This window comes from Euprymna scolopes, chromosome 30, assembly GCF_053919585.1.
Source record: "Euprymna scolopes isolate OS-2025 chromosome 30, ASM5391958v1, whole genome shotgun sequence".
Lineage (NCBI taxonomy): Eukaryota > Metazoa > Mollusca > Cephalopoda > Sepiida > Sepiolidae > Euprymna > Euprymna scolopes.
Window position 1 is genome coordinate 39936813 of NC_136511.1, and position 25016 is coordinate 39961828.

The 25016-nt window shown below is 34.5% G+C and overlaps 1 protein-coding gene across 1 annotated transcript in view; it reads left to right on the plus strand.

Annotated features, from left to right (window-relative positions):
* Positions 1 to 25016, plus strand: part of LOC145254758 (rhomboid-related protein 2-like) — a 247447-nt gene that overhangs the window by 186137 nt on the left and 36294 nt on the right. Inside the window, exon 5 of the mRNA XM_080113508.1 lies at positions 5453 to 5607. Coding sequence (XP_079969634.1) covers positions 5453 to 5607 — 155 coding nt within the window. The remainder of the gene's footprint in view (positions 1 to 5452; positions 5608 to 25016) is intronic.

Sequence of the window (25016 nt, forward strand, 5' to 3'; positions counted from 1 at the left end):
CCAAGTAACGTTGGGCGGCCACTACTCTATATTAGGTACAATGTAATAATCAATAGAGACTTGGCTCTATAATAATACATACGAAATCTGCATGGATTGAAATCTAATATTGAAGTGTATTTTAAGACCGGGTAACATCAGGTGGCCTGCTAGTGCATCAATAAAAGCAAGCTCGTTTGAAACCAGTGTTGAAGTAGATAACTAATTTCTGTAACTTTTAAAGACGAATTCTAAACTAGAGAAGAAACACGATTCTAAATATTGCCTCGAGGTCGGGCTCTAAAAAGAACTTGCACCAATCTTCTGACAAAATTCGTTGGAATTGTTCCCAGTTCAGTAATAATTAAAGAAACGGCTCTCGTAATTATCGGCAAGAGTATCATTATAAATCGCAATAGAAGAAACCCTGTGGAAATTTGCAGTTGCTTGCTTCATCCATCTCTGAATATTGATAATGTTTCTCTTGAAATCATCTCTCTATAATATCAAAGTGAGCTTGTCTGTCTGCTGAACGGTTTCTACTAAAATATGTTGTCAGATTTTGGTCTACAAACTTGAAACTTGATATATGGAATATTCGGACCAAAACCGATTTTGTTTTTAGCCAGAAAAAAAAGGGTCAAAATGCTGTACACATGCACAAATATATATTTGTATCTTTAACTGCATTAATGTGTTTTTAGCTCAGATGGTAACAAATGCTGCTAGAGATCTAAATGTTTTGATTTCGATTCTAGCTGATGGACCCAAGTCATATTTTTTTTTAACTTTCGAAATCACTATTATATATTGGGTACAATATAATAATCAATAGAGAATTGGCTCTAATAATTACGAAATCTACATAAATTAAAATATATTTAAGCATATTTTATGGCCGAGCAATACCATGCAGCCTACTAGTCTATCATATAAAGGATAGTTATCCCTTTTTTTGTTTATTTTATTTCAGTCAAAGTTCTCAGAAATTAAGGGGCCCACTAACTGGGGCTAATACTTGAACTCTATATGAGATACATAGATATTCGAATGTTCCATTAAACTTCTTTATCTCTCAGACATTGAGTTAGTAAAGAAATTGAGAACATAATTTTCCTTTCCCTAATTAACCATTTTCATACGTTGTAGTATATCTTTCACTTTGATGTCTTGGTTTTGCTGGATTCCAAGACAAGAATTTATCAAGTCTGGTGGAGTATCTAGCTTCGTGCTATTAGCTGAGGTAACATCACTTGGAGAAGGTGCACTTTTTCTTGTAAAAGCTAATGTACTAACGTTGCCATAGCGAGGAGATCTTATTTGTGTTGTGAATATTTAATCGGGGTTTACTTCTAGGGAAAGTATCCTTATGCCAGGATGTTCTGACAAACCCCTGTACAGAGAGACGTTAGACACTCGAGGATAGTGCCTAGTAGGCATTAAAGTTCTCTCCAGGCATCTGTGTGTGCGTGTGTATGTCCAGCTAAAATCAAAAACTTCAAAGCAAACATTTACAAAGTTGGTATAAGCATTGCCCGAAATGAATAATACACTTGTGCCCGATATTATTCATACCCCTCGGATCTTTGAGATTTCTATAAGAATATTGCTCAAACCAGAAGGTAGACAATATTAAAGGGATTTCAAACAATAAATCAAGCATAAGCATTTAATTTAAACTCAACAAATAAATAAATTATGCAAGTTTGAAACAGTATACAAAGAAAAACAATAATGGCACTAGTTCAAAATTATTCATACCTCTCTTACTAATAGTCAATAGCATGCCCTTTATTCTTAATAACTGCCTGTAACCGTTTTAGATATTTATCAACAAGGTTTTTACAAGCATCAACACTGATTTTTTACCATTCTTCAATGCAGTAGTTCTCCAAATCCCTCAAATTTCTAGGTTTCCGCTTTTTAACCTCAGTTTTCAATATGTGCCAGAGGTTTTCGATAGGGTTCAGGTCGGGACTCTGGCTAGGCCATTCCAAAATATTAATTTGATTATCCTCAAACCATTTCTCGACTATTTTGGCAGTATGTTTTGGATCATTATCCTGTTGAAGGACCCAGTTTGGTCCTAAATGGAGCTTCTCCGCATCCTGTCTAATGTTTTTCTGGAGTATCTCCAAATATTGCTCCTTCTTCATGGTTCCATCTATCTTGACCAAACTACCTGGACCACTAGCCGAAAAGGAGCCCCAAAACATTAGGCTACCACCACCATGTTTCACCGTGGATATGGTGTTCTTTGGGTTGTAAGCTTCTCCTTTCTTCCTCCAAACGTAAGAAGCATCCATATGGCCAAACAATTCAATTTTTGTTTCGTCAGTCCACAAAATACTTGAGAAAACGGACTCTGAAGAATTCACATGGGTCCTAGCAAACTTTAGACGTGCTGCAAGGTGTTTTCCGGTGTGCAATGGAGTCCTTCTTGGTCTTCTTCCTTTCAGACCATTTTCATGCAGAGTCCTTTGCAATGTTTGCCTTGATATTTTTATGCCAGAAGACTTCAGATTTTCTAAAATGTCCTTAGTAGTGGTGGTTGGATTTGCATTAACACTGCTTACAATATTCCTGGTGGCTCTAGCAGACAGTTTCCTTTTCCTTCCTCTACCAATCAAGTTGTTTGTTGTGTGGTGGCTCTGGAATTTTTTGATGATGCTCTGTACTGTTGCTGTAGGGACCTCAAATTTCTTGGAAATTGACTTGTAACCTAAACCATCCTTATGTGAATTCACAATTTTAGTCCTAAGATCATTACTAAGCTCTTTTTTCTTCCCCATTCTAATAATTTTTATTCTTTTATTGGTTTTCAGTTGATATCATTTTAATTTCTGAAAAATGCAAAAAACGAAATGAAATTAATCAAAGGTTGTATAAAAGCATTCAAAATAAGAATCAAACAGGAAACAAACAGTCAGAAACTCGATTAATACTGAAAAAATAAGGGGGTATGATTATTTTTGAACATTGCAGATTTTATAAATAGCTGTATATTTCTTTTATTACAAGTATCCCGAGATTTTAAAATGACGAAAATGATCAGAAGAGGTTTATTAAGAATATGTATCAATATGGACGTAAACAATAAATTCTTACAAAGTTACAGTTAATAAACTCAATTTTCAAGGAGGGGTATGAATAATATCGGGCACAAGTGTATATAAAATTTAGAAATAATTATTCGTTTTCTGAGGGTCCACTGGGCTAGGTTTCGTCAAGAGGAGTTGATTTTTCAGTATACTAACCATGGAAAGAAAATACTAACTAATTATTTGAGAAATCTATTACATAAAGGAAATGTGTGTGTGTGTGTGTTCAGCTAGAGAGGAATGGGCTGGATAGAAGAAAAAGAGAAGACTTGGGAGAGGGAGGGAAAACATGGGTGGAAAGAGAGAGAGAGAATTTTTAATAAAAAATATGCTATGCAACACCAGGTAACCCTACTAGTAAATATATATATATATATATATATATATATATATATATATATATATATATAAGGTTTCGCATAATGGTTAACATGGCATGTGCTAGGATAGCTGGGTTCAGTCCTTGGTTGAGTCATACAAAGGACTAAAAAAATGGTACTTGATGCCTTATCGCTAAACACTCAGCATTATAAGGGGAGGATCAAGGGTAAGTGGAGAATCCAAGGAAAATAGTGGCACCTTCCACTGCATCTTGAGGGAACTGCCAATGAAAATAAGCCTCCGACTACGGTTGATCGATTTCTTTTTTTTTTATTTGAATTACATTTAATAATATTAAGAAAATTGTATAATCTATATCTATCTATAAAAGTGAAATTGTGTGTGTGCGTGTGTGTGAGAACACTTCTCAACCTGTATACTCAATGAATTTTTAATCTACAGACTTGAAATTTGATATATAGGTTATTGAGACACGTGGAAAATTTTCTAATCGGTTTTTATCAGAAAAAAGGGCTGCTAAGGGGTCAACATTGAAAAATTGGTATGTGAGAGGCCACTGGATTTTTATCTGTCTTTAACTGTTTCATGACTGCACATGCGTAGTCATAAAACTTCCTTATGTAAAGTATGAGTTGGTTTGAAAGCACTCTCTGAAAATCATGTCAAGCTGGTGTAATGGCGATCGTACTTGTCTCACTGTCTTTAGGTTTTGTGTTTCGATCTCAGTTCGTGTATTCTTTCTTTCTTTTTTTTTTTACTTACAAGAATAGAACTGTCTAGCAAAAAGATAACACTCGCATGCACATGTATCGATTTCTTTCCGGTTTTTTTTTTTTACTTCATTTTTTAAAGAATTTAACGTTACATTTAATAACTAACTGTATTTCTGTTTATAATAAATGAGAACTCTGCATTACTTAAAATATACTATTTATGAATATTTCACGACCGGGCAACGCTGGGCGTCCTGATAGTCTTCTATAAAATAACTGCCATTTTTAATTAAAGATTAGTAGGGCAATTCGACGTTGCCCAGGCACGGCATAGATAACAAAATAGAAGAATTTTTAATAAAAATGTATGTAATATCTCCCTCACTCCCTCCCTCTCTCCCCCCTCCCCCCCCTCTCTCTCTCCCTCCCCCTCTCTCTCTCTCCCTCCCCCTCTCTCTCTCTCTCTCTCTTGCAACTGGTTCAATACAATTGAAAGGAGGACAAAACGTTGCTTTTTTCATATATCTATAAATTTTCTGTTGTTGATAATGTTTCTCCTGGAAAAAAAAATACATATTGTTTTAGTCTTGACTCCAGTAATAACCAAACCAAGACAACCATAATGGCATAGTTAACAAAAAGTATATTAGTAAAAAAAAAAGTTTCAGATGTACACGTCATGATTCTGGGGCCATAACTGCCACAGATCGCTGTTATTTACTCTCTTCCCATCGCAGGAAGATGTGACACAGGGTTGGAAGATAGGAAAAAATCAAAACATCACCCCTAAAGGAAAAGCACTCTAGCCTTTTAAAAATTACCTGGGCATCCCTATCGGCATTCCCCAGTCAGGGTGCATCGGGCAGTAAACAATAAACTTTCTCCTCCTGAAAAACGGGAGGTAAGGCCTGGGAAAGTGAAATTTTTAAGATTACCCAGAACGAATGCCTCAGCCCGCCAGATAAAAGGCCACCAAAATGACCCATTTTCTGCTGGACATTGTCGAAATCAAAATCTCAACTGGCATGTATCAGCGATCGGACAGAGTGGTCAAATAAATAGTGCAGATTGCTGCCCCATAACGTATTAAATGTACCTATATTTATAGTATTTGGGTAAGTCTATTGGTCCTGGAATGGGTATATCAGCTTACACTTAGCTAGTCAGAATCAAAGTTCAATTTGTCAGCTAAAATGCTATTTAGGTTCAACTTTTTAAAATCCGGACATCATTTTATATTTTCTGGAAATGTTTTTAGTTATGTTTTAGAAATTTTGATTGTTTTAATTTTTTTTTTCTTTTTTCTTTTTTTTTCAGATTGCTGTTTTTATTTATTATGTTTTTGAATTGAAGAAAATAGATCAACCAGTCACTTGGGACACGGGTATTTACCTCTGCAGTCCCCTCGTGTATGATCCAACTCGGAGAATTGAAGTCTGGAGATATTTCTCTTACATGTTTATGCATCAAGGGTAAGTAAACTTTTTACTTTTATTTCTTTTTAAAATTACATTTTCACCCCAAACAAGGCACATTGCCACTTTAATGTAGGGGGCATAAGTTGCAGGGATACTATGTGGGGAGTTGAGCAGCAAGTTGTCGGTTCACATTACACTTGAACTTCTGCATGTCAGTACAGTTGGGGAAGCAGGAACCCGGAAGGGAATTCCAAAGTCTAGAGGTTCTGGGAAAGAAACTACTGGAGTAGAAGGTTCTCTTACATCTACGGATCTCAACTGTGAAGGGTTGGGATTTTGCTGCTTGTCGGGTTTGTCGGGGGTATTTACGTCGAGGGGATACAAGTGCTTGCAGTTCGTCGGAGCATTCACCGTTAAAGTACTTATAGAACAGGCAGAGAGATGCAACAATTTGTCGATGAGATGTTGAAGCTTAGATGACAGTTCAGTTGGCAACTTTGTCCAGGAACGAGAGACAGTTCAGGACCTATTAAGTTGATGACTTTCTTTTGAACACTGTCCAGGAGTGAGAGACTAGTATCAGATGTACCACCCCAAATGTGACAACAGTACTCCATACATGGGCGAATGGTGGCCTTGTAGAAATACAGGATACTTTCAAGCGTAAGAACTTTCTAGCACGGTAGAGAGAGCCCACCTTCTTCACAGCAGCCTTGGAAATGCTTTCGATGTATCAGTTCTAACTCATGCTCCCTGTCCATTCATGTGAGATTACTTATATACTAGCTGCACCGGCCTGGTGTTGCCCGGGACACAGTGAAATGATTTATGTTTGTAATTTTTATTTGTTTGCACAATTTTAAACTTAAGGTAGATAACTCCTATTATATTCTTCAATTTAAAATTACTCCCCCCCCCTCCTTAATAAATTTTAGTTTTAGGTAATTATTTTTTTTTAAATTCATAGTAATAATTGACAACACGGACTATTCACAACTAATAAATAAATTCGTTGACATCTATACTGATGACACGACCATCTACGGCAACACATCAAAGGCTGTAAATGACAAAGTTCTCTCTGATTCTCTCTCTTCTGATCTTGAGCGCGTGGTTCAGTGGGGGAAGATTTGGCTGGTTACCTTTAATGCATCCAAAACCAAACTCCTATCCTTACATCATCAACGCTCTGATCCCCATCTGGCATCAATTGTGATGGATGGCTCTCGTCTGGGTGAAGCCCCGTGTTTTGACAAGCTTCTGGGTTTGACCTTTACTCCTGATCTGAAATGGAACACGTACATCAAGTCTGTTGCCAAGGTCGCTGGAAAGATGGTGGGATCCTTCTACTGCTCCAGAAGATATCTCACTACTGATGCAATTCTCTATCTATATAAAAGCCAAGTACATCCAAGGATGGAATACTGCTGCCATATCTGGGCAGGAGCTGCTAAAAACAGCCTATCCTGCCTTGACAGAGTACAAAATAGACTTTGTGGCTTAGTGGGGGATGCCCTTTTCTCTACCCTGCAACCTCTCTCCCACAGAAGAGACGTTGCGAGCCTATCCTTGTTTTATCGTTATTTCCATGGCAGGTGCTCGTCTGAACTCCAATCTCTGGTCCCCCTCTCGCCAATCTTTCACGAAAAACACCCGTCTAGCTGAATCCACTGTGAAAAATTTCCCCCACTCTATATCTGTGCCTAAATCAAAACGCGGATACATGAACAAAGCTTCTTTCTTAGAAGTGCACGGCTGTGGAACTCTGTTCCGTCTGCCTGTTTCCCACCGGACTACAACTTGGATGTCTTCAAGTCCAACGTTAACAAATTCCTAATGAACCGCCCCCTTAAGTAAACACTTCATCAAATCTCCACACTAACGTAATGTACTTGCAATAACCCTTATAAGTGGTGATCACTGTGTAAAAAAAAAAAATTAAAAAAAAATAGTAAATTTTCAGTTTTTCAATGAACATTTCTTTCCTACTTGGCATATTCTTCCTCTATTGTAGACTCAATTTGCCGGTTTTTTTTTTTGGTTTTTTTTTACACACGATAAGAAATAAAAATGCAACTGTGACGATTCGGTGTTGCTACGTGATAAAGGAGATGGACATGCCCAGGATGCATTAAAGTCTTTTTAGTTTTTAATTTTTATTTGTTTTCAAATTTTTAAACTTATACAGAAAAAATTTAATTATAAGGTAGACAACTATTATATTCTTCAATTTAAAATTAATTCTCATTCCTGCTGGATTTTAGTTCTAGGTAATTATTTAAAGAATTTTAGTTCTAGGTAAGTATTTAAAGAATTTTCATATTAATAATCGTTCAGGCCAGACTAAGTAATTTTTAAAATAAATTGTAGCAAGGTATTGCCAATAACATAATACAACAATAACCAATGAAAATAGGCACGTCAGAAGCAAAGTTTGATCTGTCAGCTTAAATGCTATGTAGGTCTGACTTTTAAAATACGACTGACTTTTCTTTATATATTAGAAGAATATAGTATTGATTTCAGTGCGTCATTCTGTATCATTGTTCATAATTTGTGTATTATCTTTTCTTTGCTTTGCGTACTTGATAGCAATTTGCACTTTCTAATGCAACGCTGAAGCATCTATGCGTGCAAACCTGTTCGTAAATGCTTATCGGCTTTTAAATAGAAGCGCGTATTTTTCCTTCTCAATTTTCACTTATGTTAAAATGTTTCATATTAGCAATTATATATTATATAATTATAAATGAATTGCAATGAAATATGTCTATAATACTGTCAATAGCATGATACAACGATAACAGATGAAAATCTATCCCAAACAATGGATGAACTGATGGGTCACATTTTTTCTATTATATATATTAGTGTTGGGACAATTAATCGGAGTCGGGAATCGGAAAAATCGGAACATGTTGGGGTATCGGAATCGGAAATATTGGTGCCTATTTTCCGATACTAAATCGATTCTTTTAATTGTCTTTTTTATATGATTTTGTTTAAAGTAAAATCTTCCATTGCTGGTAATATTGATAATTAGTAAATATTTATTGATTTTAAAATACCAGTAAAGCTAAAATCGATAGATCACTCTCCACAAGTGTATTTTGGCGTTTAGAAAAATATCTGTATATTTAACATATTTTTTACAAAAATCGGGGAAAATAACAATAAGTTAAATAATTAGAGATTATAAAGAATCGAAATCAGAATCAGTAATTGTATCGGAACCGGGAAAAATATTGGAATCGTCCCATCACTAATATATATATATATATATATATATATATATATATATATATATATATATATAGTGTGTGTGTGTGTGTGTTAAGTGTTGAGACATTATGTTGAACAAAGATGGCGGTGAAGAAGCAGTGCAGTCCCGATACTGAGTGTGAAGTAATTGCCAGTAACAAAGATGGCGGTGAAGAATCAAATGCGGTTTGTGACGTAGCCAACGGCGAACTGCTTGAATCCAAAATTCGACAATTTTTATAATAACTTTGGAAGCTTCTCATTGGTTGATTGGTTGATAATTGTGGTTATAAAAATGATCGTTACCCCCTCCCCATTAGGAGTTAAAAAACATTTAACAATATACACACACATACATGATTATATAAACGGAACTTTGCGTGTGTGAGTTCATTCCGAAACGTCTGGGACGATTTTTATGAAATCATACAAAAAGTACTTTATGTATCTAGCAGTGTTCTTAGATAGTTTTTTTTTATCGGGATGTCTTCAATAAGTATCGGTAATTGATAATCAAAATAATCTGATGAAAGAAGAAAAAGGTGATTTTTGTCCAAAGATAACACCCTTATACAGCCTAACATCACAAGTGTATTTGAGAAGTTTTATAACCACACAAGTAGAAAAGCCGGGCATATAAAATCAACAATAGGTTCTTTGATATGACAGGTGCATTCGAAATGAATATTTCTGTTTAAATCACAATTGAACCATGATACTTGACTTTTTTCATTTTAAACCTAAATTCAAGCCATTATCACAGCACAAGCAGAAAAGCCAGGCATATAAAATCAAAAGCAGGTTCTTTAATATGACAGGGTCGTGTTCAAAATGAATGTTTGTTTAGAGCACAATTGAACCATGATACTTGACCTTTGAATTCTCAACTTTAATTAAAGCCGTTATATATAAAAATAATTTTATAAAATCAACAGTAGCTTAGCATAATGCAAAACTTTTTGTTTTTAAATAAACGAACAAATGGAGCTCTGGAAAAGCGGCGGTCAAATGTTTATATAAATAGACATTTGATGATATCGTCTGTGGGTACCGATCCCATGGACCAAAGGGTAAAACTGTCAACTAGATAGTTGTAGGTTCAATTCCTGGTTCGAGATGGACACTAATCTAACTGCACTGAAGAGCTACGATACAGCAAATCAGTGTGCCTGTTAATGACTATATATATATATATATATATATATATCTCGCTGCCCAAATCCCTACATAGTACCCCAGTAGATGTTTCCCCTGATAGTAGCCCCCTACACCAAAGTGGCAATGTGCCTTGTTTGGGGTGAAAATGTAATAAATAATAAAAATAATATATATATATATATATATATATATATATATATATATATATATATATATATATATATATATATATATATATATAATTATTTTTTTTACTATAATAATTAAATACCTACAGACACTAATGTTTCATCCTTTCGGGAATCTTCAGTGCAGGGTGTCTCGATTAATACCAGTCGAACGATTTGAACCCCGCAACACGAGACATCTCTGGCTCGATTAACAGAGACCTAATCCATTCGGCTACCATTAACCGCGTGAAATAACGTTGAATTTAAACATCTTAATTTTAAATGTTCATTTACATCAATCAGACAGTGATCTAATCGTTATACGATGATCTATGCATAAGAGCTAAATTGACCGACTTTAATTCAACTGAAAGTGCTCAACGATAAGAAACGAGTTTCTTAAAGGGGCTGTCATAATTATTTTTTTACTATAATAATTAAATACCTACAGACACTAGTGTTTCATCCTTTCGGGAATCTTCAGTACAGGGTGTATATATATATATATATATATATATATATATATATATATATATATATATATATATATATATATATATAATTACTTACGCCAAAGAGTATTCTATATCTCTACAAAGCAACAATTCGTTTGTGTTGTCACATCTGGGCTGGTACTTCTACCAGTAGTCTCTCACTTGTAGACAGGGTCCAAAAAGTCTCTATCCCATCACTGCAGTGTTGCGTCCTTGTGCTTATTTTTACGAGTACTTTAATGGAATGTGTTCTGTTGAACTCATAGTATAACGAAGTGGGACTCCTCTTATAACAGCATCGATGAACGAAATTAGCGATATGCAAATTAGCAAATGTGCGCGAACTTGCATCACAAAGAATGGAGGGAAAAAATATGCTACGTGATCAAGGAGATGGACGTGTGAGAACGAGGGCTGGCTGAGGTGGTGAGGAGAGAGACTTTAAAAAAGCACATGTTATATGGTAGCGCGTTGTAAAACACGTGTGTGCGAAAAGACTTTTGAAAGATAATGAAATGCGTTGTTTTGGAAGAACCACGATTAAATGCGCTTACTTGTCGAGTCTGTTTTTAATTTCTTTCCTTTTTTTTTTTTTTTTGTTCCTTTGCGATGCTTCTAGACGACGAGTGAGCCCGAGTGGTTGAAATATAACAACACAGTTAAAGTGTAACGGCCACGTTATAAGAGCACTATTACCCTCTAGGCGTACATGCTCCTGACTAAGCTGTCAAGTAGAAAAGTCCCACCTCTTCTCTGTTGAGGTTTGTAGATGCCGGAAAGCCTTCTACTCTAAAAGTTTCTTTTTGAGAACTATGGAATTCCCTACCTTACGGTCCAAGTAGCAACATGACTTGGTGAAAAAAATGTAATAAAAAGAAAATCTAACATATAAAGTTATCTTGTCGTATTCTTGCACCTTCCTTATTTTACATAGTTATCGCTTCTGTCACTACTCCCCCTCTCCTTCCTCTCTCCCTCTCTCCACCCTATTATCTCCCTTTGCTATCCTCTCTCCTCTTTCTCTTCTCTCTCTCTATCTTATTTCTCCTCTTTCTCTCTCTCTCCTCCTCTCTCTCTCGTCTTCCTTTCTTTCCCTTCCTCTCTCTCGCCCCTCTATCTCACTTTTCTTTCCTCTTTCTTTATCCTATTTGTCTCTCTCTCCCCCCCTCTCTCTCTCTCCCTCTTTCACCCTATCTATCTCTCACTATTAACAGTTGCATCTAATAAAAAAAAAAATGAAGAAAGACTAAAAAAAGATTGGATCGTCTATTATGAACGATAAAGGAATAAAAACGCAAGTAATAAAACTATTTAATTCGTAGTTGATAGAGAAAGACACAAAAAGACACAAAAAGACACAGATAAAAGATGAGGAGATATAGTGAGTAGGAAAAGACTAATTTTATATTTTGCTTTTTTAATTGTTTTGATTGAACTGGTTTTCTGTTGTCGCCTTGCATGTTGGTAATAATCAAAACAAACACAGTGATATAATTAACAAAAAGTGTATTAGCAAAAAGTATGTTACAGAAGTACACGTCATGATTCTGGAGCCATAACTGCCACGAATCGCTACCAAATAACGTGTTAGATGCAACTATATTTATAGTCTCTGGATAAGTCCATTATTCCTGAAATATGCAGATCAGCTAATCCCTTAAAACTTTGCTAACTAACACGATTCTGATTCAAACCTGTTTTCCATAGAAGAGATGTCGTGAGCCTGTCTCTGCTCTATCGATATTTTCATGGCAAGTGCTCAACTGACATCCAATCTATGGTCTCCCACCTTGCCAAACTTTCACAAAAAATACTCAACTAGCTACAACCACTAGGTATGATTTCCTCCACTCTTTATCTGTGTTTAAATCTAAATGCAGATTCTATGAACAAAGTTTCTGTCCCGCAACTGCCCGCCTGTGAAACATTGTTTCACTGGCTTGCTTCCCGGTTGAATACAATACGGGAGCCTTCAAATCCAATGTAAACAAATTCTTGTTGAGCCGTCCTCATAAATAATCAAATTCTACCCGATTTACACCAATAGTGATTACTACACTACCATCTTACATTAATTAACTCTTATCCTCGAGTGGTCTTTGTGCCTTGATAAGTGGTGATTCCCAAGTAAAAAAAAACAAAACTCTAATTCGAGCCCAATAGATTTTGTTAATCCGGACAAAGCCAGGTAACCCTGCTAGTAAGCTATAGTATTTTCATGAGCAACGGTTCAAACTATCTTCTCGAATAACACCCTAGTCGAAATCAGGTGCCAGTCTTTTGCTCCTCTGTAATCATGTTTCCTGATGATTATCCATTGTCTACAGAGTTGTCTCTCCTTTACATCTCCGTTGCTCCTCCCCGGGGAGATGATTAGATCGCCTCTGTCTGGGGAAATATGCATTTTTCGGCGCCTCTTCTGTCGCTCTTCCCTCTCCCTCACCCCTACTCACCCACCCCCCTCGTCCGCATTTATAACCGGCGCCTTTGTTTGCCTGTTGTCCTGCTCTCCCTTGCCTCGTATCATCTTCTCTCCTTTCTTTCACCAATATTGTCTAATCTGGAATAAGCCAGTAAATAGTTTCTTTTCAATCAGGTCAGATCTCCATTGGCGCACAGTGCAAATCAATAATAATAATAATAATAATAATAATAATAATAATAATAATAACAATAATAATAATAATAATAATAATAATAATAATAATAATAATAATAATAATAACAATAATAATAATAATAATAATAATAACAATAATAATAATAATAATAATAACAATAATAATAATAATAACAATAATAATAATAACAATAATAATAATAATAATAATAATAATAATAATAATAACAATAATAATAATAATAATAACAATAATAATAATAACAATAATAATAATAATAATAACAATAATAATAATAATAATAATAACAATAATAATAATAATAACAATAATAATAACAATAATAATAACAATAATAATAACAATAATAATAATAATAATAATAATAATAACAATAATAATAATAATAACAATAATAATAACAATAATAATAACAATAATAATAATAATAATAATAATAATAACAATAATAATAATAATAATAATAATAATAACAATAACAATAACAATAATAATAATAATAATAACAATAATAATAATAATAATAATAATAACAATAATAATAATAATAATAATAATAATAATAATAACAATAATAATAATAATAATAATAATAATAACAATAATAATAATAATAATAATAACAATAACAATAATAATAATAATAATAATGATAATAATGATAATAATAATAATAATAATAATAATAATAATAACAACAACAACAACAACTTCGGAAAAAATACTGAATCTTTTTGTTTTCATTTCTGAATTTTTGAGATGAGGATTGGTTATTTGTATTGTTTGGATTCTTCGGAACACAGTTCTCATCTTGGGTGTCATTTTTCACAGCGTTTCAGATGATGTAACCGCCGACCTTCTTCAGGTATATCTTGTCGGGAATCAGGACGGCATTTCGACAAGATACACCCGAAGAAGATAGGAGATTACATCGACCGAAACGGTGTGAAAGCGACACTCAAGATGAGAACAGTATTCCGAAGAATCCAAATAATACGAATCGTTTTATTATGCGGCATATCAACCCTTTTTGACTTATTTAATGTCAATTTCAATCATTTTAATAAAAGTTATGACACTTCAGATTCTTGATAATAACAAGCTACGCAATAATACGTTGAGATGATTTCATCTTCATGCGCATGCGTATATGCCATCATCATTGCATAAGATTACCAAAGTTAAGCGATGTGGAATCTGGCCACTACTAGATGGGTGACCATTTGGGAATGCTGAGCACTCTATGTTGTCTTTCCATGATCAGAATATTCATGCAACTGGGGACCACTTGTGAATTTGATATTCCCTGTAAACTTCCTCCTTTGGAAGAAGTCAGCATAAGCTGCTCAGTGCTGATACCACACCAAGTATTACCGGTTCGTTTTTATGGATGTGATATGTATTGTTTAGTCCTCTCCCACTGCAAGAACTTTGACACCAGGGTCAGAAAGTTAATATGCTTAAGCTTTAGGCTTTCAACGTATTTTTAATGTCTCTCTCAAGCTGCTATACCCATCCGTATTTATGGTTTACACCAGCCAATCATATTCTTGTGTGGAGGAACCCGAATGTGTTCATATACATTACATTATTAGGTTGTCACGCTCTACCCCCTTTTTTAAAAGATGGGATAACCCAATTGCCGAAGATTCAATAGAAGAAAAAAATAAGTAATTTAAAAAATTTCACGTGATGGTACAGTTGTGTATGAACGTGAAATTCTAACGAAAATACATTTTCCCAGTTTTTGGATCAAAGTGTAAAGCAACTTTTTATAGAACCCTATTTCTAAACATAATATATATTATTACACACACACACACACACACACACACACACACACATATATACTAGCCTGGGTGCCCAGCGTTGCCCTGGTGTTTGGAGGTGTGTAGTAGGCAGGCAGGCTCGAACCCATACCGCGAAGCAGGAAAAGAATGTGAAAAGAAAACATGACGTCTTTGCCGCTGTGTCTACCACAAAACTGGAAGTGGCGAAGGTTTAAATTAAGGTTAGTCAATCGAAAAGAGGGGATGATTTTCAAAAATAGTGGCGAAAAAAGCGACCCCTCCCTGTAGAAAAGTGTCTAGTAAAGGGTGAAGGAATTAATCTTTTTAGCCAATTTTTCGAAATTTGTTGTCAGAAAGATCGATCTTCAAAACTATATCAATCTCGTGAAAATCCGTCGCTTCTGTCGAAAGTTCTAGGCAGACATACATACATACATACATAAATGCATACATACATGCATTTAAACAGACAGGTGAGATTCATATTATACTAGCGGGGGTACCCGGCGTTGCCCGGGTGTTTGGAGGTTTGTGTGCTGTTAAATAAAAAAGAAACGGGGAGGGGGAGGGATAGAATCGAACCCGAAGCCCTGAGGCGAAGTTTGAAAATAAAATCGGCCAGCCAGAATAAGTTACTGAAAGATTTTTGAATTTATTTAAGTAAGAACCAAATTGACAGGTGCGTGCACGGAAGTCGTCGAGCGTTACGATGACGACAGCAAATGAGGTCAATGACCAGGTTTGTTTGGTATAAGTGAAGTAAAAAAAGAAAACATAAAAACGAACGTTAAAATTTAAGTGGGGGGGGTAATCAAAACATCGAAAAAAACGCAAAAAAAACTAACGTAAGGCAAACGAATGATGTTAAATGTAAAAATCGAAAAAAGAAGACAGAAAAACAGACACGTGAAAAATGGCTTAAATAAGCCTGTTTCGATATTAAAATTTAAAAAATTGGTGGGTACCCAGGTGTTTTTGGGTGTGTGGTCGGGGGTGGATAAGCGAAGTAAAAAAAAAAAAACAGAAAAACGAATGTTACGTGAAAAATGGCTTAAATAACACTGGTTCAATATTTAAATTTAAAAAAGTGAAAAAAAAAAAACAAACATCACGCACCACGCTTCGAACCCAAAACGTTTAGATAACGAACTAACGCGCTAACCAACTGAGCTAACGCGACGTACATGAAATTTAGTCAGTTTTTCAACTATTTAAAGTAAATCAGGCCATGACGTCATCTGACACATGCGTAGAATCGGTCATCGTCACGAGAGGACCGTTTTTGTTGACCCCGCCCCACTGTCGAAAATTGTCGATTTCGGGGTGAAAAAATTAACGTTTTTGGCCAATTTTTCAATATTTTTTGAGCGAAGGATGGGGCTTCAACATGATCCTGAGTTTGTGAATTTTTGTCGTGTCTGTCGAAATTTTTTAGCGGACACACAAACACGCATACAAACATACAAACATACACACATTATCACTTTTATATTTATACTAGCGAGGAGTACCCGGCGTTGCCCGGGTGTTTGGAGGTAGGGGGGTTAAAAAAAAAGTAAGTATGAGGATCGAACCCGAACTGTTGAGGCAAAGTTGTAAATTAAAGTGTGAAAAAAAAAACGTGCAACGTTAACCATTGCCCCACCGCGAGATCCTAACGGAAACACGTTTGAATTTATTTAATTACTTGGGTTCGGCAGGTGCCCATTTTAATGAGTTAATGAGGTCAAGTTTGACTGCGGGATTTTTATTTTCCCAAGATGTTATAGGAAAAAGACTAACCCACATGTGGCGAGCGACAAATGTTGAATATTTATCTTCCCGAAATCGAGCAAATTAAATAGACAAACGAGCTTCATTGTTAACTGTGAGATATTACGATTTATATGTGATATAAAAAGTTTTAAAAAGTTGTGAAGCGAGCGACCGCTTCTCTGAAAGAAGCTTTTTGTAGACATACAGAAAAAGCGAACACACATACATACATATATACATTTTCGCTTTTATATATATATACACACACATTTATGATGCACAGATCATTATATAATGATTATATCATTCTGACTGATGTTAAAAGCATTTAATAAGAATAAATATTTAATTTCAACTGTATCTCTTGCCGTTGACGGTAGCCGAATGGTCCGGGTCCTTGCTAATGAAGCCAGACATGACTTCTGTTGCCGGGGTTCAAATATCTCGACTGGCATTAATCGTGACATCCTGCACTGATGATTCCTGAAAGGATGAAACACTAGTGTCTGTAGGTATTCCATAATTATTAAAGTAAATAATATATATATATTTTTTTATTATTATTATTATTATTAAAAAAAACAAATTGATTTGGGAATCTTAAGTAGAACGGCCTCCAGTGTGTTTGCGGTATTATGGTGAATGAGAACTCTAGCTCGGATTAACATAGACAAGCAAAGATCCAGTGACAAGGGTCACCATAGATCCCATCTCCCCAATTTTTTGAGTGGCCTTGTGGCAAATTTTTTGTTTTGTGGAATTTTTTTACACAATCAATACATATATAACTCAAGGTGTAGTATCTGTTTTATTCAAAGATAGTACAATAATATCTGGGTTCTGTATTTATGTCAGATGTGCATAGAATGGAAATATGTCACAAATTCTTACATATTATAACTTGATATGACTGTAAAAAGGTGCCAAAAATAGGCCTTGGATGATCCCCTTAGTGAAGATTATTACATACTCTATGGTTAAAATTTTATAATAATTAGTTAAAAAAGAACCTATATTTTCAAACCAATAAAATATGCCTAGATTTGTATATATAGTGTCCTGGCAGGCCATCTTCAGTTTTGCTGCTTCTGTTGTCTTCCTTGTGGCCTTACTAGGCATCTAATAATAATAATAATAATAATAATAATAATAATAATAATATATAGTCTTGGAAGTTTTTGACCTTGAAAACTATACAAAAAAAAAACATCATTTTTTAGCATTCGTTAGAAAACCATTTAGTCAGTAAGTCATTCAATCACTTGCAATCACTGCATCAACTTGCTCTCACGAATTCACTATAGTACCAGTAATAATTTATTTTGAAGGGCTCATCAGTTGTTTACCATGAAATACTGTTTCGGGGATTTAATATATATATATATATATGATAGCTATTTCTTTGCATGAAAAACTAAGGGAGTTGATTGTTTCAATTTATGATTTTGTCAATGGAATGCCCCAATCTTTGATTTATCCATATAAAATGCAAACAGGTAACCATCAAGAAACCATCATACTACTGCACCTGGAGAGGAATAAAGGGAAATAATTCATTTTAATTAATTATAATAATAGTTGTTCATCTTGCAAGTAAATTGTTTTCTACATTTTCAGAAATACCGGTTAGGTACAGACGACTGGTAATCTGAAGCATTTAAATAATGACTTAAAAATAAAAATCAGCAAGGGAGATAACTTCAATTTTTTCTGCATAATCGAAAACACCGGATAGTTATTACAGTTTTTTGCTCAGATTTTAAAATGGAAGACGTACATCCAATATAATGCTAAGATGACTGACAATGTAGTTCGGTCATTCTCTTGTCCAAGAAAGTATCTAATTACTCAGCTTTCTCTACTCTATCTTATTACCATAACTGTAAAGAAATAAAGGGAAATAACTCATTTTTAATTGCATATAATAAAAATTGTCTATCTTACAACTAAATTTTTACGTCTTGGGAAATGCTGGGTAGGTATAGGAAGTGATAATTACTGCTGATCGTGGGACTCGAGCTTTGCAGGCTAAATGATAGGTATTCCTTTGTGTATAAATCTGAGAGAGTTGATTTTTTTTTAGTGTATATATATATATATATATATATATATATATATATATATATATATACATATGTGGTGAGCGACAAATGTTGAATATTTATCTTCCCGAAATCGAGCAAATTAAATAGACAGGCGAGCTTCATTGTTAATTGTGAGATATCACGATTTATATGTGATATAAAAAGTTTTAAAAAGTTGTGAAGCGAGCGACCGCTTCTCTGAAAGAAGCTTTTTGTAGACATACAGAAAAAGCGAACACACACACATACATACATATATACATTTTCGCTTTTATATATATATATATATATATATATATATATATATATATATATATATATATATATATACACACATTTATGATGCACAGATCATTATATAATGATTATATCATTCTGACTGATGTTAAAAGCATTTAATAAGAATAAATATTTAATTTCAACTGTATCTCTTGCCGTTGACGGTAGCCGAATGGTCCGGGTCCTTGCTAATGAAGCCAGACATGACTTCTGTTGCCGGGGTTCAAATATCTCGACTGGCATTAATCGTGACATCCTGCACTGATGATGATATATATATATATATATATATATATCCGTCACCGGATTATTTATCTTCCATCAGACTATCCATTCATGTGTAATCACCTTTTTCTTCACCATATTCCCTCTGCTTCACTTTTTTTGTTTTAAAGTAAGATCTTTGACTTATTTGTTGTTTCATCAAATACTTTTACATGCAAAATCCGATCCCGCATTTTGCTAATTCCTACCCTCTGATAAGAAGGAAAGTATTTCTTCGAAACTTCACGGATAAAAGACTATCCACTTATCTAGTGTTTCCTTTTCAGATTAAATATGTTTTTAACTCATTTCAGAGTGTTTTTTAACACGTCTTATTAACTGTTTGCTCGTGTATATATATATATATATATGTAGTTATATATACATATATATATGTAGTTATATATATATATATATATATATATATATATATATATATATATATATATATATATATAACTACTTCATTTACTCACATTAAATTAATACACGAAAGGATAGATTTATGCGTAAACTTTAAGTATTTACTTCAAAAGTGCTCAATACGTAGGTAGAGCTAGTTAGTAATTTATAATTTATGTGCATAAGCCTGACGATTCCTAGAGTGGATGAAACGCCGAATATTCAGTGTAGCTTAATCGCCATATGTATTTTATAAATTACTATATATATATATATATATATATATATATATATATATATATATATATTCATTTAGTCACAGCTGACACCAAGTATTAGTATAGTTTGTAATGCAAATAAGATGACATTTTTTAAACAAATGAATTTAATAATAAATGTCAAATGTATTTCGTTCTTTAACGGCTTTCTCTTAATAATAATTTCTTTTTCTCGATGTCCAAACTTGACAATAGATGATTCATTAATTCACTTATTTAATCAGAGAAATTAAAAAAAACATTTGCGTGCAACCGAATTTTGTAATCGCCAGAAGCAATGAAGCAATTTTGATGCACATTAACACGACTTGTCATCATAAATAACGAGAACCATGGGAATTTCAGACAATGTCAAACAGAAATGTTCATACTGTTTCATTGTCTTTCAAGCAAATTATATTTTATTAGTTGTGGGGAATGATCTATTCTTTATAGTCTCTTTCTCACAAAAGAGACATTACTAATTTTTCTCCCATCTATCATTATGCCAATAGAACGTACTTGACTGTGTTCCAATCTCTGATTCAACCAAGTAAAACATAACAAAAAGCTCTCTATATAAAAGCCAGGTACACCCTAAAATGGAGTACTGTTGCGACGTCTAGGTAGGAGCTGCTTGGCGCAACCTATCCAGCCTTGAAACCAGCTTCAAAACCTAGTAAGTGATACCCTTTTCTTTTCCTTGCAACCGCTTTCCTCAGAAAAGACGTTGCAAGCCTGTCTCTGCTCTATCGTAATTTTCACAGCAAATGCTCGACTGAACTCCAATCTATGGTCGCCTTTTACTAAACTTTCACAAAAAAAACACTCGACTAGCTACAAACACTATAAATGTTTTCCCCTACTCTCTATCTGTGCCTAAATAAAAATGTAGATTCCATGAACAAAGCTTATTTCCCAGAACTGTCCGCTTTTGGAGCACTATTCTGTTGACCTGCTTCCTGATTGAATACAACATAGTAGCCTACAAATCCAATGTAAACAAATTCTTATTGAACCGTCCCCTTAAATAATCAAATTCAACCCAATTTACACGATTAATGATTACTATACTACAACCTTACATTCATTAACAGTTATCCTCGTGTAGTCTTCAGGCCTTGATATGTGGTGACTCCCAAGTAAAAAAAAATATTACTACCACAATTATAAAAAAAAACTAGCAAGACCCATTAACCGGCATTGTCTGGTAGAAGCATGCCCCCCCTCTACTGATAAAAAATTAATATACAGCTGTTATTGTTGTTGCCTCCTCATGTTAAGAACGGTTTTCAGAATAAACACCTCCAACCTCCCCATGTTAAGGACGGTTTTAGAAACGGACCCCCCCCCCAACCTCCTCATGTTAAGAATGGTTATCGGAATAGACACCCCATTTTGTGACGAGGGGGGTGTCAAACTATTTGCCCAAAATTTAATCTTGATAATCATTGTCAGGATACCCACCCGCAAATATTATAAACCAACAAAAAAATTGGGAGGAGGGCAGTGTCAGTCAGATAGAAATAGATTTGTTCCTTGCGCATGCATACAAATCTGGTGGGCACTGATTTAACGTGCATGATACAGGTCTTTACATCTGGAAAACTACTTGTATCTGCCAAATATAAATGAGATTTTCTTAATCAGCATAGTATAAAGCCTATAAGAGTTATCAATTTAAAGCAAATGATCTTCCAAATCACATCCTTAGATCATTCATAGACATTTATGCTGACGACACTACCACCTATGACAGCACATTAAAGGCCGTAAACGACCAAGTTCTCTTGGATGATATTTCCTCTGATCTTGAGCACATGGAAAGGGGAAAGAGGTGGCTGGTTACTTTTAATGCATCTAAAACCAAGCTTCTATCTTTTTATATCATCAATGCTCTGATCCCCATCTGGCATCAATTGAAATGAATGGGTCTCGTCTTGTGGAGGCTCCATGTTTTGACAAGCTCCTGGACTTGGATTTGAAATGGTACATGTACATTAAATCCGTTGCCAAGGTTGCTGGAAAAATGGTGGGATCTTCTATCGATCCAGTAGATATCTACTTGCTGATGCAATTCTCTACCTATATAAGAGTCAGGTACGTCCAAGGATGGAGTATTGTTGCCACATCTGGGCATGAGCTGCTAGAAAGGACATATCCTGCCTTGACAGAGTTCAAAATAGACTTCATAACCTAGTAGAGTATGCCCTTTTCTCTTCCCTGCAACCTCTTTCTCACGGAAAAAATGTTGCAAGCCTTCTCTGCTTTATCGTTATTTTCATGGCAAGTGCTCATCTGAGTGCCAAACTTTCACGAGAAACACTCGTTTAGCTGAAAAAACTATCAATAATTTCCCCTACTCTTTATCCGTGCCTAAACCTAAACATAGATTCCATGAACAAAGCTTCTTTCTTAGAACTGCACACCTGTGGAACTGTCTTCCGTTTGCCTGATTTCCAGATGATTACTATATGGTCGTCTTCAAGTCCAATGTAAACGAGTTCTTGATAAACCATTCCCCTTAAGTAATCCAATTTACCAAATTTACACAACTAACAATTACTATGATATTGTCCCAATGACTACTGTACACGAAAACTACTTATATATGCCAAATATAAATGAGATTTTCTTAATCAGCATAGTAGAAAACCTATGTGGACAAGATAAGTAACATGATTAAAATGTAGCTAATTGTAGGAAAATATGTAAGTAATTTTAATCGCCCACATTAAAACTAAATCTAAGAAAAAGAATAAAAAGATTTTAAAAAACGCTCTGTGATAAAACAAAGTAAAAGAAAACAAAAAAAATGTAAGTTTCGCTAAGGTGTTCCAAAAGCGAAAAATAAACAATGGTATCCATACATTTTTTTCTCAGGGTTTGTTTTTGTTTAGGCGGGAAAAGTAGCGTGTTATTAATAGGTAAGGTTATCAGTATTTAATTTTCTGTTTATGAACGATTATTATGTTTGTATTTGGTGTATTTGTTGTAAAACCATTGCCTCTTGTAGAGAGTACCACCATATTTGAAAAGTTCTGGAGATTCGTTTATGTATTAAAAGGTAGATTCTGGAATAATCGAATTATCAGCTCTCAGCCAATGAGAATGGGTGAAATTTGACAAGGGAGAATTTATTATTTTTGAATTGGGAAATAGAAAGATTATGTTATGTCTATGAGTGTATGATCCAGTTTCGAAGGGTGCAAGCACAATATCTGTAGAATATGTACATTTCCTCCCGATCTTGACTAGGGGTTGTAGGAGGACTTAATATTTAGGGGGAAAAATAGGAACTACTTCCTCTAAAGATGTGTGATGGTGTTGCTCCTTGGATGAAATATAGGAGTTTATTATAACGAATAAATGTGTCTAAAATGTTGTTCTAAAGTTACATAAGATAGTGGCTAATAGTCTAGGCATAATAAATTTATTTGTGGCATCTTTTAGGCAAAGACGACTGGTAATCTGAAATATTTAAATAGTAAATTAAAAATAAAGATCAGCAAGGGAAATAGCTTCAATTTTTTTCTGCATTAATTAGATGTCTAAAAAATGTCGGAAATGGCGTCTTTTGGTGATTTGACAAATTTATCTGAAAAAGCCGCCCCTATTAAGAAAACCAGATTTTGAGTGGTCAAAATTTATTATTGGATCACCCGAAATATAGGCAAGATATTGTAAGTTTCTTTGAATAAGGAAAAACAAGATGGTGGGTACAAATTCAAGTGTCTATTAATTATTGTCTGGGAATTATTGTCTTGATCACTCCCAAAAATAACCAAATTATTTACTTTTTTTTGCTCATATGAAATGGCACTGGGGGAAAATCCGTGATTATGCAAATGAAGCAAGAAGAGGCTGAAGGTAACGGACCTTCCTGTTGAGAGTGGCGGTTAGAGATACATATTTGAAGAAGGAGAAAAGGAAAATTTTTTTTAGAGCTTGAGAATTTCAAAAACAGCCCGAGACTGGTTTTCTGAGAATCGTGAAATAAATCCTAGGGATCGGATGTGAGGTAAAGCCCAGCTGATCCTCAATATAATGAAAGGCAAAAGTAGCTTCGAGGATTGCCAACTGTCTGCGGGTTTCACACTAGTGAGAAAGAAACTCCTGACTTAAGTCTCACCCTATTCTAAGCCCCTGAATCTAGAAGTGAAGAGACAAGCCCTGACTTTACTAATGGAAGCCATCAGTCCCCAGAGCATTTGTATTTAGAGTCAGAGCTTATGAACGATCAGAGTTTTGTAATATTCAGTGGATAATTATGTCTTTTTATTTATATAAAAAAGAACGACCACTATTTTTTTCTTTATTTGTTGATTGCCTGTCAATTGTGAATTGAAGGTGTAGTTGATTTCAGGTTTACCCTGACGCCCAGAAGAGACAGATCAAGCCGTTGTGAGAAGAGAAGTCAGCACAAAGTCAAAGCAACATACAGCCAGTCCAAGTTAACAGTGTTGCCGCACAGACTTAGGATCATGCACGTTTTGTGCGTTCTGAGCATCTGAGCGGTATTTTCCAGTGATCAAATGGAAGGGTCCATCACTAGACAGAGTTAAAAGTGTAGCCACTGAGACTTAGGGTTAGTTCACAAGTAGTACATTCAAGGCCAGGTTGGATTACATTTATAGTCCCGCGACCAGGGCTCTTTTGTTTACATTAGAAGGGTCCCAGGTTGGCTTACACTACTCCTGAGAGCTGAAAGGCTATCCTAATACTTTACCAAGTGGTAAAATTTTGTTATCAAGCATATGGCGAATCTCTCTGAAGGATACGCATGAGTCAAATCATTTCAATGATTTTCCTATTTTCTATCTACCTTATGATTTAAAAAAATATCATTTTTTTTTTTTAACTTAATGTTTTTCTTTATCTTTTCTCTTTATGTTTTTAAATTTTTT